The sequence below is a fragment of the Eretmochelys imbricata genome, chromosome 17 (assembly GCF_965152235.1).
Source record: "Eretmochelys imbricata isolate rEreImb1 chromosome 17, rEreImb1.hap1, whole genome shotgun sequence".
NCBI lineage: Eukaryota > Metazoa > Chordata > Testudines > Cheloniidae > Eretmochelys > Eretmochelys imbricata.
Window position 1 is genome coordinate 18,170,232 of NC_135588.1, and position 18,623 is coordinate 18,188,854.

The following is an 18,623-nucleotide window of genomic DNA, read 5'->3' on the forward strand; positions in this document are numbered from 1 at the left end:
CTCCCAGCACCTCTCTCCTGCCCCGACTAGTGTGCAGTGCACTGGACCATACTGACATTTTGGAAACCAAAGTCTGCAACTTTGGAGCTGCTGCTTGTTGAGAGATAGAATCCTCTTATTTCCTGTTCTCTCAAGACTATTTGTTTTCAATGAAGAGTCCATGACTCTGGAATTTTCTCACACTCCATTTACTGTACCCCAAATATCCACTTTGGAGTAATCCTTCAGGGCAGAAACCCGGGGCCTTGATCCACTGACTTTAATGGACTTATGCCGATTTGCACTTGGCCTTTAGTGTCTGTGACTGCGCGCATGCTGTAGGGACCAAAAACTGAGGCAGAGACACTGGGAAGTTTTCTTTTTCCACAGTTGTGGTCCCTTTTGTAATCACTGGCCTGACTGTCCTCTCACTTCCACTGGTGTAAAGCGTGGGTTTAAACTGGTCATAACCGAGAGGGGTCCATTGTGTTTGCTTTTAGTGAGGTGAGGAGCTCTCCAATTTGCGAGGCTGGAAGCACTGAACAGTTAAAATGTGTATATTTTAAAATAATCATTATAAAATTATGCTGATGCTTATGCTGTCTGAGGTGTGTAAAGAGGGAATAGCAAACGTCACATGGCATAGCTCCATTGAAATTGAGAGAGAGACACCAATCTACACTAGCTGAAGATCTGGCCCACACCCTTTTATCTAGGATCAAGTGTAGCAATCTTTTTAGATCAAAACCAGCAGGTTTATATCTTGCCCCAGGGGTACGGACTCTGTGATCCGTTACATTTCCGTTTCCTGAGAAATGCTGATCCTATCCTGCGTCTGATATGTTATGTCATTTCTTTCCATCATGTAGCATTATTTTGCACGCGCGTACATACGGTGAGGGGGGGAGCGAATGGTGCATAAGGAGTGGGGTATTAGGATAAGAATGTTAAGACATTATGGAGACAGACTAGGTGTCATGGGATACTCTGCTACAGTATAATGTTCGTTATCTCAATCATTTATCCTCCCTCCTGGAATATTTCTAAAACAAATCCAACCATGTGTTTTGAAGTTGGGCTTCGTACAGTGAAATCACAACTCCTTACTCAAGATTTAGCTGAAAACCCCCCACACCTAATACACCAACTAGGAATACGAGGGAAATAAATGATGGTACTATGCTGCAACAGATGATGAATTTATGCAGACCTGGAAGGAGTCTCCAGGAATTCCAGTTCAGAGAGCATGTAAGATTTGCCTCAACACTGAATTCATTGTATGTGAAATGATGATGTGAAATCCTCCTAGCTGGTTTTAATAATGCAAAAGGTATTCTCTCTGATCAGAAAACTCGACCTTATGGGCTCCATTTTTGGATTCAATGAGTTTTTTGGATCAGACTCTCTAAATACTTAATTTCATAGTAAGTGGATACAGAAAATATGTATTCGCTTGATTCCTCCCGTTCTGCCTCCCCCAACCCATCCTAAGGACCGGATATAGTCCCCCAGTAGTAAACCTATTCAATATTAGACTAGAGTACTAGAAGCTGTCTTGCTGTTTTGTTTCATCTAAGTATGTTTTGAGTGTATGTGTAGTAATAATAATCCTTAGCATTTATCTAGCATTTCATTTTTTGAAAGCACCGTCTGTTTGTTGATGAACTAAACATCACTGCTTAGTTATAACACAAGGGTTTGCCATTTTGCATTTGTAGAACAATTTGCCTTTGCAGCATAAGTTGCTGCTTTGTGCATCCTGAGAAGTGGGTTGGAGATAAAGTTTGCACACAGATCTGAACTTTCGTACAGTTCAGGGGGTTCAGACCCATGTTGAGCTCCCTCTCAGCAACTTATGACATAAGAGCTGCTGACCTTCCCTTGCTCCTTTGTAGGAACAGCTCAAGATCCTCTGCGCCAAAGTAAAGTAACTATTAAGTTTAACAAATAACACTGTATTCTTTGAGAACTACGTATTGTATTGTAAATCTTACTTGATTTGTCCTGGTTTTCATTAATTAACATTACATTTCTTTGGTGGGCGCGTCGGTGGACGCAAACCATAACCAAATGCCTGCATGATCTTATTACTGTAACTCTTCTGCTTCCTCATCCCCATCCCACCATGTCGTTAATTATAATCACTCCTTGTGTCAGTTCAAAAATGAACCTCATGCCCAGCAAATAAACGTGCTAATGTGGAGTCAGAGTGTCTCCGTGAGCTCTGCACAAATATATTTAATTGCAGAATCAGGACTATAGTTTGTAAACTCCTCTGGCACAGATTATAAACCTGATTCTCCCCCATCAATTTGATGAAATTGAACCATGCACAGAGGGGCAGTATGAGCCCCATGTACCAGATGAATTTTCAGGTGGTACATCCATCTCCTCCTCCGCACAGGAGTGAATTTCAGACAGTACAAGTCAGTCCCACGGAAATCAATGGGAGTTAATAGTATCTTTGGGCAGGGAAAGGGGAGAATAGGGCTCCTTATTTTATTTTTTCTGTAATGCATCTGGTAACCTTTTTGGCTCTGTGAAATGATGGGTTTGTTCAATTGTTTCTTCCTGTGTGGATGAGCAAGATAAAAAGCATGTAGCCAATCTACACACAGATCATTCCTGCTTTACACACCACAAACAGTTCCGAACCAAACAAGCCTTGCCCGTTCTGTTCCATTTTGTGATAACACATTTAAGGCATTCACATATGCATGAGCCAGTTTGTGCCAGGAAAAAAAAACGTTGCCCAAGATTTATTGCTGAGAAGAAAAAATTAAAAAGGTATGTCCTGTTGACGACAACCCCCCCCCCCCCAAAAAAAAAAGTCCCTTTCAATACGGACTTGTAATGAAATTCTTGAAATCAAATCTGCCTGAGAAGTCAGATGTTCAGTTGGCAGGTGGCTGTTAGAAATTAAGGGGCCAATGGGAGTTTAAGCAGCTTTAAAAATCCCACTGCAGAATTTCAGTGGCACTAATAGACCAAAGAGGAAGAACTTCTTAGGAAGTGCGTTTGGAGATTCATTGCTCTTAGGACCTGCTGCATCTGCTTAGATTGTAAGCTCTTTGGAGCAGGGACCAGTTTTTGTTCTGTGTTGTATACAGCACCTACCACAGGGGGGTTCTGCTCCATAACTGAGGTTTCTCCATGCTACCATACAAGTAATTAATAATAATAATAATCCAGGTTTCAGAGTAGGAGCCGTGTTAGTCTGTATCCGCAAAAATAAAAGGAGTACTTGTGGCATCTTGGAGACTAACAAATTTATGGACGTCAATGGATCAGGCCCTCAGTGAGCCGAAAACGGCAGATTTATTTCTGTATTTGTTTTGGAATGAGGGATGTGAGAGTAGCAACTGATTCATAACGAGGTACAGTAACCAGTTGATTATCTATAATATTCCACATTGCTCGGCTCACTTTTTCCTTTTAAAACTGCTACATTGTAGAAGCTGACACATGTGAATGAGCTAATCTGTTCTCCAGAGGGATTGGGAGACTTTCTAGTAGCCTGTAATGTAAAACACAGAGTTGCTGCCAACTTCTGGGAAAGTGGGTGATGGAGGTTAAAACCCTGACCAAAGACACTCTCAGCTGAAGACGACCCCATGGATAAAGCCTGAAACAATAGCTCTGAGAGGTGTGAACTGCTTTGTTCATCTCGGTGGGTTGTTCTCATTTGCCCCACCACCCATTTAGTACGCCTGCTCACACAGGGTCTGGGAGAAGACCTCCCCCATTCCCTACCCTATAGGGGCAGAGTCTCCCCAGATCCCAGTTCACCCAGGGGCGGGAGGGAGAGCCTTTATAGCACTTAAAATAGTCACCGTTTCAACAGAAAGCATTGTTCAGCAAAACACAACCAAAAATTCTAAGAAATTGTTGAAATGAAAACTAGGGGTAAATGCAGTCACGAAGTTTAGATACGTGATGTTCTTTAGATCAGGCAATCATTTTAAATCACACTCGCAGCCCCTTATGTTTCTGTTTGTTCTTTAGAATGCATGCAGTAGAAAAGCTGGTGGTTGTCATCAAGTGCTTAGCGGCTCCTATATAGTAAAGTGAGGTATGAATCACTTTGTGAGTGCTACCTAGGGCTGCTTCAGATCTGGTGCCTGACCCAGCACCTGCTAAAGGCAATGAGAGTATTTCCATTGGCTGCATGGACTTCGAACTAGGCCCCTTGTAGGCACAGATGAGTGTGTGTGTACATACAGTGGTCACACTTTTTCATAGATGCCAAAAGTTAATCTGGTGCGTCTCCCCCATGCTGAGGCTGGATTTCTTCCAGGTGGAAGGGGATTTCCCTGTACTTAAAACGGGGGAATGCCCCTAAAAATCATCCATCTCTCTCAAAACAGAAGCAGCTTTTGAAGTGTGAGCGGTGCACGCTTGCAACGCTGTAGATATTTGTTAGTTGCAGGGGGTGTATGTATTCTATGTGCAGGTGCCAGCCATGTGATACATTGTGAAGCCATGTGACTATTGATCATGCATCATTGACCTCATCTACAGTCTGCCTATTGCTACATCTCAGGAACTCATTCGAACATTCCACACCTCTTAGCAGCTTCAGAACTTACGTAGATTTCGTTTACATTTCGCATGGCTGTGGCCCCGAACTTGTGCCTTGGTGTTTAATATTTAATTTTTTTCTTTTTTTTGGTCTATAATTGCCCCATAAGCATTATTTCTTAGTCTTGTGAAATCCACACGTTTGCATGGATACAGCGTGCGGGGACACTGCAGATTTAGAGCTGTTCAAATAAATTAATAAAACACTTGTTGTACCCCTTCTCTTTTCTAGAATGCATGAACTGCACAAGACTAACTGATATGACTGAGAGGCTAAACACTCTGGAAGCCAAGGTAAGCACATGGAACATGTTTGAAAGGAAAAAATAGTGACTTTCGTGCTGGGGAGAGGTGCTGAAAGGACAATCCACCAAACAGGTGCAGCATGAGCAAAAACAACGCATACATTACTTCACCAAACTACCCCACTCATATTGCGCAGCCCGGTTCAGTAATGGCCACCTCTTAGAGTACGTCTACACTGCCATTTGGACAGTACGTGTAGGCATACCCGAGCTAGCTCACTAAAAATACGGGTAGCTGCAGCACTGTTGCTTGCAGCAAGAAGCTTGGTCAAAGCTAGTTTGGGCATGCCTACCCATGCTGCAGTTGCACTTCCCTATTGCTAGGCAGACATACCTTCAGATGGGAGGTTCCTTCAGTTTCCATTGTTCAGTGTCTCTGCGGAGGCTGATAACAAGAGGACCAATTAGTGCCCCGTGTGCGGGTGGTGCTGGGTTTATATATATATTTTTTGCCATGTAGACACTTGCCACTAGAATAGAACCAAAGATCAGCTGATGTAATCAGACTGGTATGTGATACCATTAAGCACAAAAAGCCTAAAGCAAACTTCCACATTCAACCCACAGTCGGACTGTGGCTGTATTTGTAAACGATGGTTAATGTTAGCAGCTCATTACTCTTGACAGCAGCTCACTACTCTTGATCAGAAAGTGTCCATCTGAACCCCTAGGGTTTTATTCTTTGCATTCAAGAAGTATGAGGGCAAATTTATACTGGATTCAGCTCTGTAACAATGGGATGTAAATCAGCAGTGAATTTAACCTCCGAAGGCAAATAGGTTCTGAGTGTGAGTTCCAATATTAAAACACACAGAAGAAACTCCATCCATACAGTCAGTATACAAGATGGAGGAACAGCTTGTGTATTTCCTGTGTTACAAAATCTAAATCAGAAGCAATCCAACTCAATGAAAAAGAGCAGAGATCTGAGATTTGAGGCTGTCCTTTTGTAATTGTCTCCCATAATTCTTCTCTTTAGTCTTTCAATTCTTTTTACTACTTCTCTGCTGCTCCCATCTCTCCAAATCCCTCTTTCACTTCACTGCTTCAACAGTAGCAAATAGAAGAGTGTATGGGCTATTCCAGTTCGAACGTACACATCTCTTATTCAGATATGGAGGCCCTTCCTAAGGTCTAGGCACCATATTGGTCTTTCTTCACTTTTTAAAATAAGCCTTAAGTGAGTCTTAACGTGGTGCATGTGTGCTGGCCCGCTGCACAGGAGTGAATTTTGCTCAGGATGAGTGGCGGCTTCTGTTTGCAGATTTGTCTATTAGGGATTGTCGACACTTGAAGGTAATTCAGATTAAGGTAGTGTGTGAATTTGAAGTGCGCTAGCTATTCCAGAATAACTCCATGTATTAGCACGCTAATGTATTAGCGCTAAGTCTCACATTATATTTGCTGATGTAACTGGATGAGAACTCCGTATATCAGCATTAGGCTCTCCACCTACTTTGCATTGATCTGGTGTTCCATATTTTTCATCCACTGTGCTAATACACAATGGTTCACATGTGTGTTGTTCAAATTTGTATTCCTCCTTTTTTCCTTTTCCAAAATATTAGGAGGATTTGATGCACCACACAGTGTTGAAAACCTTTCACAGGTGGAATTCAGTATTGTGGTTTTGGTTAAATTGTTTTAATGTGTATCATAGAATATCAGGGTTGGAAGGGACCTCAGGAGGTCATCTAGTCCAACCCCCTGCTCAAAGCAGGACCAATCCCCAACTAAATAATCCCAGCCAGGGCTTTGTCAAGCCTAACCTTAAAAATATCTAAGGAAGGAGATTCCACCACCTCCCTAGGTAACGCATTCCAGTGTTTCACCACCTTCCTAGTGAAAAAGTTTTTCCTAATATCCAACCTAAACCTCCCCCACTGCAACTTGAGACCATTACTCCTTGTTCTGTAATCAGCTACCACTGAGAACAGTCTAGATCCATCCTCTTTGGAACCCCCTTTCAGGAAGTTGAGAGCAGCTATCAAATCCTCCCTCATTCTTCTCTTCCATAGACTAAACATCCCCAGTTCCCTCAGCCTCTCCTCATAAGTCATGTGTTCCAGTCCCCTAATCATTTTTGTTGCCCTCCGCTGGACTCTTTCCAATTTTTCCACATCCTTCTTGTAGTATGGGGCTCAAAAGTAGACACAGTACTCCAGATGAGGCCTCACCAATGTCGAATAGAGGGGAACGATCACGTCCCTCGATCTGCTGGCAGTGCCCCTACATATACATCCCAAAATGCCATTGGCCTTCTTGGCAACAAGGGCACACTGTTGACTCATATCCAGCTTCTCGTCCACTGTAACCCCTAGGTCCTTCTCTGCAGAACTGCTGCCGAGCCATTCGGTCCCTACTCTGTAGCGGTGCATGGGATTCTTCCGTCCTAAGTGCAGGACTCTGCACTTGTCCTTGTTGAACCTCATCAGATTTCTTTTGGCCCAATCCTCTAATTTGTCTAGGGCCCTCTGTATCCTATCCCTGCCCTCCAGCGTATCTACCTCTCCTCCCAGTTTAGTGTCATCTGCAAACTTGCTGAGGGTGCAGTCCACACCATCCTCCAGATCATTTATGAAGATACCCACCAAGCATCATAAAAATAGCTCCCATAAGCAGAGTCAGTTAATTCCCTTTGATCTTTGGTTCTTTCTGTGACAGCCCATTCCTATTTGTTAGATATAGTGTTTGATCTCCCTAATGCTTGTGTAGCTAATGGTTATCAGTGATCTGTCATAGGAATTCAGGGAATCTCCCGGGTGGCGGGGGAGCAGGATGGGATGGTTTTGCGGACAACACATGATTTGCTGATAATTGGGGAATTGTGTCTGAGGTGAAGTGAAGTGAAATGAGCGACGCTTTCTGGAACTCCCTCAAAGATATGTGGGGTTGTATTTCACCATGAGGAAAATGAGAAAAACATTCCAGGGAGTTGAATTCCTCAAGTGAAAACAATGGTCATGGTGTAAGGGAAGATTCTGTTTTCGATTCAAAGATGAGCTGAATAATTGTTTTTGAAGCAGTAAGTCCAGGCAGGCTGTGCGTTCCCTGGCAGTGAAGAGCAGGAGGTGTTATAAGAGGAAAGATGACTCTCCTCTTTTAACTACCCACGATGGGTGTGATTTAAAGCTCAGGGAAACCCAAGTGACAGACGCCCATTGACTTTGACTTTGTCTGGCTGTTGCAACCAGCACTGTCAGCAGTTCGTATGCCTCGCTCACCAGAAAATGAAAATCTAGGACTCACTTAAGGCACTTGCAGCGAAAGCACCATTAGATTAGTAAGGAAGGTGCTGTGCCTGAGGAGAGGTGGTTTGTGCAATTATGCTTGCATAGGCTAATGGACTGAATGAGCCTGGTGCTGGGCTCAGTTAAACTACTGTAAATCAAAGGAGGAGTTGGGTGCCTAAGTCCCTTAGGATCCTTTGGAAGTCCCAAGCCAAGAGTGCAACTGCATTGGAGTCGATGTTGATAGGCAGATGTGAAACTGGATTAAGACAGAGGAGTGCCCTTCGTGGACAATGGTGGCAGTGAGTTCACATGTAGCAGCACTAACAGCTCAGTGCACAGATGTTTTGTAAGTGCTGGCAGTAGCATTGTATTTGCCTCCTGCATGAGAGCACTAATGAGAGAAGGAGCTGCCGGGGTCCCTTTCCACCCCTTGTAAGCTTGGCTGTAATTTGTCTATAGATGGACAAAACTGCCATGCTGTCCCATTAAAGAACTCTTGGATTTGCAGCCTTCAGGTTGTGACCTGAACTGAAGTTAAGAGGGATGAGTCGAGATTTCAGCCAGAGAACATAGCATGCTAGTGGCTAGCCCTGTGGATCGTCTGACATTGTTAGCATGGAGGTGGATGCATGAGAAGTCCAGTGCCAAGATGTAGCCTGCGTCCCATTTAGAAGGTAATCAAAGGATTTTGGTAATATCTGAATCCCAACCAAAACCATCAGAAGAACACCCCTCTTCCCTTTCCCTCTTGAGTGCTGAGTTTTGGATAGTTCAGAGTCATAGATAATTAAACAACAGCCTCCTGCCAAAAGAACTGCATTCTTGCTTTGGAATCTTGAGGAAAGCTGTGGCCTTCCAAGTCTCCAAATAGCTGGACAGTCTGTTGAATAAACAGAAAGAACAAAAGACTTGACTAGCTGGGGGAGTCGGTGACATTTCAGCAGCGTTGATTCGTCTCAGCTCAGTTGATCCTGGGCATCACACATGGCATCTTTGTGTATTGTGCTACAGTGTTTTGCAGTCCCTGGCACCTTGTAATGCTGAGCAAACGCTGTCTCTCAAGGCTCCTCTAGCCTGGAAGAGGAGCGCGGTCATTCTCTATTTTAGCCGCATGATTTTAAAGTGAGCATTCACTTGTGACGTCTCTTCACATTGGTTGGAAGACTTGAGTTTTCAACACAGCTCTCCTGTAACTAGATCTTAACGCAGTTACATTTTACTGGATTGTGAAAGCAAAGGAAACCTGGGTACTTTGGACAGTTTGGAGAGACTATTTATTTTATGTGAATGGTTTCTTTCAGATTTTTCACCATTTCACCACAATGACAGCTTGAAGCAACGTTGCCATGTATTGATGTAACACAATGGCCTTGTGTTAAAATATTACATTCCATCATGACACAACAGGAAAATGGCTGAAGGAAACCCCATCCCAATTGCAAAGGGAGACAGAGAAATTGGGAATAAACCTGGATCGTGGTTAATCTCTGTGAATGTTATTCCTTTGCTCTTTGCATCTGTTCACTCTCCAGGAGTGGTGATTTGGCACCTAATCCACCTACCATGGGCCCAATTCTGCTTTTACTTATGCTGATTTTACACCAGTTTAACTTCATCGATTTCAGTGGCATTATTCCAGATTTACACTGCTAGGAGAGCAGAATCACGTTGTGTGTGGGGGGCCTGATCCAAAGCCTCTTGAAGTCAGTGGATGGGTCCCCATCGGGTCCAGCACTAGATGAAGGAAGAAGTTGAGAAGAAACTATTCTGGAGAGAGCCAAGAGATGCTGTGTGTCAACACAAACAGCACTGCAAAAGGTCACTTGACCAGCACTGCAAAAAATAGAAGTCTTTTGGCAGCAGGCTTTTAATAGTGGAACGATGCAGAAGTCTGAGCTAGTCTGAGTTTGCTATGTACTCCTGAAAAGGGTTTGCAAAAGATGAGGCTAAAATTGCGACTTTTTATACTCCTATGAATAGGGCTCGGCCAGTTATCTTCCTTGACTTGGCCCCGCTCTTCCTTTTAGAGATGGCAGCACTGAATCAGAAGAAGTAAAAACCTCTCCGAATCTCCATTCCCTGCTGCATCTGAAGTGAACTTCGGTTGTGATTCAGAAAAATTGGGCTTAACTGTTTATTTTTGTGTCCCTCTGAACTTGGTTTTGGCTGGAAACAGAAGCACCCAAGTACTACAAAAGAGGCTGCAGTCACTGTATTTTTGGCTAGTGCACAGGCAGAGGTAACAGGACATCTCTCAAAAGGCTGTTCTGAGATTTTTAGCTTGATTTGAGTGAACTTTTGGGCTTGGGTGGCTTGGCATGACAGCCAGACTTCTGTTTTAGCCTCAGGCTTAAGGGAGATTAGCTTAGTGCTCCGGGAGGAGGGAACTGTCCGGGACTAGGCTGAGATCTGGAATTTATCTGCTGCTTTGCTTTTCCTCCTATATTCAGCCCAGATCTTCTCTTCCTCACCCCTGACTTGGCTTGCAGTGTAGGAGAGCTGCTTATTGCCGGTAAGCCCGTCTCACCCATGATTAATGCTCCCTTGTGTGTGTGAAACAGAGAGCTCCCCTGTCCAGCATTTGGCTCCCTTCTCTAGCCATGCATCCCTGGCAGAGAAGAGCAATGAGGATCCGAGTGACTCCTGGAGAGGAGTGGGCTGGTGATGTGGACACACCCACACCACTGACAGGACCTGGATAAGCTGCGGGCAGCAATTCCTCTGTCAGTCACACCTCCTTCTCTTTCCTCCACTTCCCACCATGCTTCACGCTTCTCTTCCCATGCCCGCCTCTCGTTTCATCTTCCTCTTTCCCCACTCCCCTGAGGTCCCCAGAAATCTCACTGGCACTGGCTTTGGGGAGCTCCCTCTGACGCTCCGATTCCTTCTCTTCCCTCGCTTTTCCACGGCCTGCATAGCACATGAAACATGAGTGGAAGCACAACTGGGTGCCAGGCAAAGCAGAAGTCACCAACAACTGAACCATGCAAGAAAATATCATGAGTTGGAAAGCAGAGGGAGTTGCCAGAGCCAGTGTGGGAGAGGAGACCCACACTGGGCAGCAAAAAGGTCCCTGTGACCTGACTCCTCTCTTTCAGACTTCTCTGGAACAAATGGGGAATTTCCTAACTCTTTGGAGATCACTTACCGCTAACTGCAGCATTTGCAAGGTGGGCGACATCTCCTCAGGAGGAGGAATCCCCTTCCACAGCCTTAACTCTGATACGGAAGATGGCTAGATCTCCAAGCAGCTTTAGAAGTTACTCCATTGCTGTGTATATGCTATAGCTGAAGGACTTGTGTGTGTGTGTGTGTGCGCTGAAAACTTGGGGATAATTAATTAGGTTATTTGTGACAAACCAAAATCAACACACATGTGGGCGTTGCATTGGCGCAAGGGAGGCACTTGCATGAAACAATGACTGTAAATCAAGTAAAGGTCCCTCATGAATAACTGCCGATTTTGGTTCCCGGTAGAGTTCCAGCACAGCATGGCTGCGGTGAGCTCATGGAATAGGAATGGATAAGATCAGCTGTCTCAAATTGGCCGGTGCTTCGGAGACCAAAGGGGTGAGGCCTCTGACCTCTCCTGTCTCTAATTTGTGTAAATGGCCAAGATGTGGAGAGCCAAGGTCAAGGTCAAATGGCTAATGCAAGCTGGCTTTGAATGCTTTGTGTACTTGGGTGGATGCTGATTGGACGGGCTGTGATGGTCACCACTAATGTGCTAGTCCCATGAGCAAGAAAACACTTCCTTTAGCATGTCCGGGTACTGGGGAGACGCCACAGAAAAGCCCAGCAGGGCATGATGGGTATGGAAAGCTGGTTTATTCCCCACTCCCTCTATTTATCAGACAGTAAGTGAAGGGACTTGTGGTCAGCAGTACAGCAAAGTTCTGTGGGTTTGCAGAACCTATAAAAGGGGGATGTAACGAAAGTTTATGCCATCTTTCACTTTGTAAGAGAGGCGTTCAATTCACCCAGCATGTTGGATTGACATTAGAGGTTGCAAAAATATCCCACTGAATCTGTAATGAGGGATGTGTGGATTGGCATCAGGTGTAAATAACCAAGAAATAAACACAGGAGTCATTAAGGCAAAATGGTTAGATGCTATCTGAGGGTGAGAGCATGAGGTAGACTTCACTCGTTTTCTCAAAATGCCTTGTGCTCTCAGTGGCCTGGTCCAGAATTGTCACGTTTAGCACTGTGACCACGCAGAGGAAGAGTTGGGTAAAATGATGGAAAGTCGGGTTGCTCTCCTAGCTCTCCTGCTTCAGCTCTGATCTATGCTGTGTGCGGACTAGAGATGGGTGACCTCACTTTGCTTAACGCTTAGCCCACTCAAATGGAAGGCTGTTTGGCAGAGAGTATTAGAATGCTGGATTGGAACTCAGCACACCTGGGTTCTATTTCTTGTCTCTGCCACTGGCCTATTGGATGACCCTGGGCAAGTCATTTCCTCATCTGTAAAATGGGAATAATGAGTCTTACCTTCCTTTGCAAAGCACTTTGTGTTCTAGTAGTTTTCATCAGTAGGTAGGTGGTATTCGTTTTTTTAATTATGTGTTGTAGGTTTGAAAGTTTGACTCATGCTCAGGTATCGTGTTCCCAATCTGTTTATTGCCGATTAAAGAAAGGATCCTGGGAAGAGGAGAAAAAACAGGCAGAAGGAGAATCAGAAAGGGGGCCAGGTGAATAATTTCAGAACGGGTGATGAAAGGGAGCGGAGAGGGGAGAAAATTCTAAAAATAACAGATGCTCTAGGCTTGGCTTAATTCACTCTTTATCTGGTTTTACACCATTGTGGGACCATTTGACCTCAGCGGAGGTACTCCTACTTCACATTGGTATGAGACCAGATTCCAATTGTGCCCGACCAGCCTTTTGGGAGTGGGATTTCTTTTACCCCTAACGCATAGTACAGGCTTTCCACTAGCTAGAAAAACACAGAGCCGGAATTCTGCCATCAACTGTACCAATGTAAATCTTGATTAAATCTCTTAAGTCTAAAGGGTGTAAAACTGGAGTGAGTGAGAGCAGAATCCAGCTCTATGCAGTCTTATTGCCTCCTTTGAATACATTATTCTCTTTTTGTAAGGCATGCAGACAACTTACATCTGTATTATCACATAAAAAGGTCCCATTTGTTTTATTCTGCTATACACCCATATCTTTTCACAAATTCTATCCAAGGGTTGCAGATAGTGTGATATTAATCTCATCTTTTGGTGATTGTTCAAATGCAATATTTGATCCGAGTCGATATAACCCATTCTTATCTCCTGACGCTACTTTTAAGAAGTCTGTGGCATTTCACGGTGATTTAAATGCAAAGAGATACATTACAAATCCTGTGTCTGACTGATTCATTGTGTGATTGATAAATGATCTACATATTTTCTGCATGAAAACAGTCCTTGTAAGGCGATACCCTGCCCAGAAGTCTGCGAAAGGTTAAAGGAAATTTTTTAAACATGTATAGACTTTAGACCAATACACTGTTGTTTTTTTCTGCTACATGAAATCCACCCTATTTATTTAGAATATAATATCACACTCCACTTTTATAACCCTATCTTTTTTTAATTACTAGGTACAATTATGTGGAGCCATAGTAACAAAAAAACAATGACAATTACAATACAGATGTTAAAGTGCTCTTGACCTGTTCCGAGCGGGGATAGATTTAAGAAATGCATACGACAATTATGTTTTATGGGGTTCACCTCTTCCCTTGAAGGATATAAAATGAAACTAGCTCCCACTGTAACACAGCGGCAGTCATAAATACTAGAGATTGAATATCCCCATATAGTACTATAACCGTGCTCACAAGTCCTCTAGAATGGAAAATCCTGTTCCTCTGTTGTATGGCAAGGATGCTTACAGGTAAAGTAGATTGGGTGCTATTGTTATTAAGTGCTGATGTTTCATGGATATTCCAGGTCTTGTATGTCACACACACTGGTGGTGAACATTTCATCATGTACCTGGTATGCCACCCCACAAAGAGGTGGTAAAGTAAATCCCTGAGATTCCCGTTGCCCGGGTCCAGATCCCACATTTCTATTTCTAACAATGCCATGACTTTTAAGCATGTTTTAGGCAACTTTCCAGTCAGCAGTTCATTTAATATCTTGCCTATTGCTTCTAACAAGAATGAAAATCAGGATGAGGTTTAAAACCACCTTTGTACAAGTCTTAAAATGGGAGCTTCTGAGGCTTCTGCAGCTCAATTAATGTAAAACAAATGTCCAGGAGGGTAAAGAACAATTTCATGACTAATTTTAACTAGGGAGGGCCTGAACCAAAACCCAGTTCTGAACAACTCAAACTTTGGATCAAGAGCCATTTGTGAATGACACAACTGGCTCCTGTGGTCTTGCTAACGAGCAGAATTTATCCTCCAGATTGGGACAACTTGGGGAAGTTCAGATCTGGCCTACCTCTTATTCTCACGTACTACTATAATTAAGAATGACAATGCAAAACCTCTCATCCTAAAGCCTAATAATTCCCAGCCCTCACTTCTTATAAATTTCAGGCTTGATGAGAAATCCTTTCCCTGAGCCTGTGACCCTCCGACTGTCCCATGTGGCTGGCAAATGTTGTGATTCACTTTCTGTAACCAGTCTTGCACTGTAAAATATCCCCACCCCCATATGTGTATTAAAATTTCTCTAAAGTAACCTTAAACATTTCTATTCACCCACAACACACAACTTACTTTTGCCAAGGAAATGTGTGCCTAGGATGGTAGATGCTTTTGCAGGGCTGTTATATGGGAAATGAAAAACACCCAAGAATTTTTTTAAGGCAGAGGAATATTTTCACAGACAAATTCCAGCTTGATTTAGATAAAAGGTGCCCTGGGAGGGATTTTCAAAGGCCGTTAGAGGAGTTAGGCACCTAAATCCTTTGACTATCCCAGCCCATGTGTGCAAATATTCACTCTAATCCCTGGGGTGAAATTCCAATGGAATTTCTCCTGATTTACATTGACGTAAGAGGAAAATCAGGCCCATTGACTTCAATGGAGTTACTCATGAGCTACATCATGCTAAGTAAGAGATTAATCAGGTTCTTATTGTGGCTCCTCTGTTGTGTCGCTTTCCTCTTAGTGGCAAACTGAGGCTAAAGGTCACAAGGCAGTATGACCATTGAGAGTGCTGACACAACCCTCCCAGCCTCACTTACCTGGTGTCAAATGTCATAATGCAGACCTGATCACAAGCAGATATCTAAGGTCAGAGCCATTGCTGAGATCAGATGTTGCTTTCACAAGTCTGACATCTCACAGTGGCAGAGCTTGGGCACTGTGTTACTTTCTCGAAGGGTGACGCTAAATTGGGCAAAGAAGAACGCTGTGACTGGGGAGGTGGAAGCAAGATTATAGCTCTGGTATATTTTTATGGGGTGTTTTAAAATTATTGAGGCAAATCTGATTTCACTCTGAGCTCTGCAGTGAACTCTGTGTGGCATTTGAAGGATTACTGGATCCTTTCCACATGCAGTAGTTTAATGGACTCCAGTACCAGGCTTGAAGTGGTTCCCATCATATACAAGATTTACAGTTTGGTTCATTGGCATTCAGCACCCTCACTATACAAATTGTTCCAACGTCCCTGTACAGAGTTATGTGAGATGTGGTGCTTTAGATTCACAGGGGTTAAGTGTCTCAGTCTAAACTTGGCTAGTTTCAAACCCCACTGCGCTTTGTCTGGTTTTGCACCCAAACCAGCTCATTAGCCCAAGTTTTATTCTGTTCTGACTTCCCCTCATGAAATACCATTGACTTTGTAGTAAATGGTATCCGTTCTGCTGGTCTTTTTTGAACCAGCATATAGAATTTAATAGAGAATTATACCCCTGCTATAGAAGTTATAAAGTTAACCATATGCTTCAATGCTTTGCTGAACAGGGATAGACTTTACCTCATGGTTTGCTCATCGTTTGCCTGCGACCTGAGTTCAGGGTTCTGTCTCCCAAGAACAGCTAATGAGATTACAAATAATTGATGGGCAAGAAACCTTTTTCTTCAGAGCTGCCTTGGGTCAAAAGTTGCCATCAACTATTGTTCACGAAGTAATTTATCTTTTAAACCTGTAATGAAATCTGTGAAATTGTTTGTGATCATACTAATTATGTTGTCCCCTCAAGGGAAAGTCCTCTGGAACTTAATAGGCATGAAACCAGTAGGGTCCTATAGAAATCACTCTGGGCATCTACAGAATTTAATAGAAACTCATTGATTGTCTTTAGAATTTTGAAACTGAGCTATGGAACTGAACAGAGAACTGTATCCTTGCTATAGAATTCCACGGGTTGGTTTCAAAATTCTATAGCAAGGACGCTATTCTCCATCAAATTCTGTACGACTTCCAGCTCAGCCCTATAGCTGGGTGAAAGATTTTTATATAGCTTACTACACCAAATATTTTGCTCAGAGAACATGACACAATCTGTCCAAGTTATTCAATGAGTACTACTCAACCGGCTCAAGTCTTTGCTATCTTACATTACAACTTTTTGGGACTTCTAAGCTGTTGAGTCCTCTGAGCCCAAACCAGTTTTGGAAAACGTACTTAGAACTACAGTGCCCGTCTTAGTGACTGTTAAGTGTAGGCAGTCAATGTGGAACAGTGTGTTCAGAATTATTGAGCTACGCACCTTAAATCCTTTACAGCATTTATCAGCAGAGCACTCATTTAAAACATGTTGTTTTAATGCAAAAGACTCCATTGCCACTGTTCTGTGTTGATTATGTGGTAACACGTTTTTATTATCACCCACAAAAATGACTCAAAACTGTTCCATTCCAGACGTGAACTTTGGTAGAACTCAGTCAGCTCTGCTAATAATGCAATGGTACAGGGCCCTAGATGCCCCCATTTCACTGTGTTCTGCATACCCACCTAAAATTGTTGTTGTTATTGATTTAAATGTGTTCCTTTAACATAGCACCTCTAAGAAGCGTCAGAGCACTTAGTTCGTGTAGAGATCGCATCATTTCCCCCAGTGCTGAAGTGCAGCCTCCTTTGTGTTGAGAGGTGGAAACAGATATAAATCAACGTTATCCAACAGTTTTGGAAAGGGAATTACTAGGATAAATGCTGATTCAGGAAAGCACTTAAGCATGTACTTAAATCACAAGTCAATGGGACTTGTGTGGGCTTAAATTATAGCACGTGCTTAAGTGTTTTTTTTCTAAATTGAGACCATAGTTCCTTCAAAACTGGAACAAGAAAAGAATTGGATGGAAGAAAAAGAGTGCAACAGGCCCACTGAACTAAGTTCACCCCAGGGTTAACATAACCACAGGCACTGGAGTTAAATTAGGGGTCAGTGTGGCCTCGTTTCTTGATGGTGGTTTCCTGCCTCCCTCTTCATCAACCTAATGTTCAGAAACCAAGACACCAGTCCCTGTGAATAATGACCTTGAAGTCAAGGAGGGCGTTCTGCTAGTTCGTGCCAGCAGAGGTTCAGTTCTTTGCACTTAACCTAGCTCCCAGTTTAATTAGTCTCTGCTGTGCCCTTGTCAGGCTAATGTGTTCTGCAGAATGTTCGTCATTTCTGGCTTTGTCACGTTATTGGCTCCCGCCATGCATTGTACTCAATAAATTATATACTCCATAATTTTTGGAAGTTTAAAAAAAAAAAGCATCATTCTTATTTATAAATTACACCATGACTTTATTATGTAAAAATCAACGCAGCACATAAAGGCTCAAAAATTCCTGATGATTTTGAGGCTAGCTTTGAGTCAAGTACTCCTTTTATTTTTTTGAGCTCTAAATCAGTGTGGGCATGTCTGCACAACCCAGGTCGACAAACTTGGGCTGGCAGAGCTCGTACTGGTGCTCTAAAAATAGCTGTGTAGACAGCGCTTTGAAAAGTTGTGGCTCGGGCTGGAGCTCACGCTCTGAAGCCTTGGGACACGGGGATGGGCAAGCCCAGCTAGCCCAAGTCTGGGAGGCTTGCTGTCATGGGCTGTGTAGACGTACCTTATGTGGTTAGGAGATGTACAAGGGAAAAATGTGGTGCTATAGGAAAGGGCCCTTACGTTGTTTTGCAGGACTTTTTCCAGGTCAGCACTGAGCCATTGCCCCAACATGGTATTTCAAAAGAAAATTCTGCTGGAGATATAATCTTGTGGATTGACCCCACCCACCCCTGTTTTTATGGGAAATTAGGTCCTGATTCTGCCAGATGCTAAGTGCGCTGAATTCCCACTGACTTTGTGGCCCTCCTCTTGGCCTCTGTTTATAGTGCCGCAGAGGAATACTAGTAATATTGTATTTACAGTGATGTTAGTGTACTTGGCACTGTATAATGCACAGAGGGAGATATGGCACTGGTCCCCTTTCCCAAGGAGTCTACATTCTAAATAGCCCAAACGGGTTAAACCCAGAAAACATCAGATTGTTAATTATTTGGAAGTGGCGTCCATTAACTCAAAGTTACAGCTGGCATTTTGCGTACTATGGCTTACTACTGAGCTGAGTTGTGTGGAGAAAAGAGG

At 43.3% G+C, this 18,623-nt stretch overlaps 1 protein-coding gene across 1 annotated transcript in view; it reads left to right on the forward strand.

Moving 5' to 3' along the window:
* Nucleotides 1-18,623, forward strand: part of COL26A1 (collagen type XXVI alpha 1 chain) — a 213,743-nt gene that overhangs the window by 157,432 nt on the left and 37,688 nt on the right. Inside the window, exon 4 of the mRNA XM_077836850.1 lies at nt 4,793-4,854. Within this exon, the coding sequence (XP_077692976.1) occupies nt 4,793-4,854 (62 nt within the window). The remainder of the gene's footprint in view (nt 1-4,792; nt 4,855-18,623) is intronic.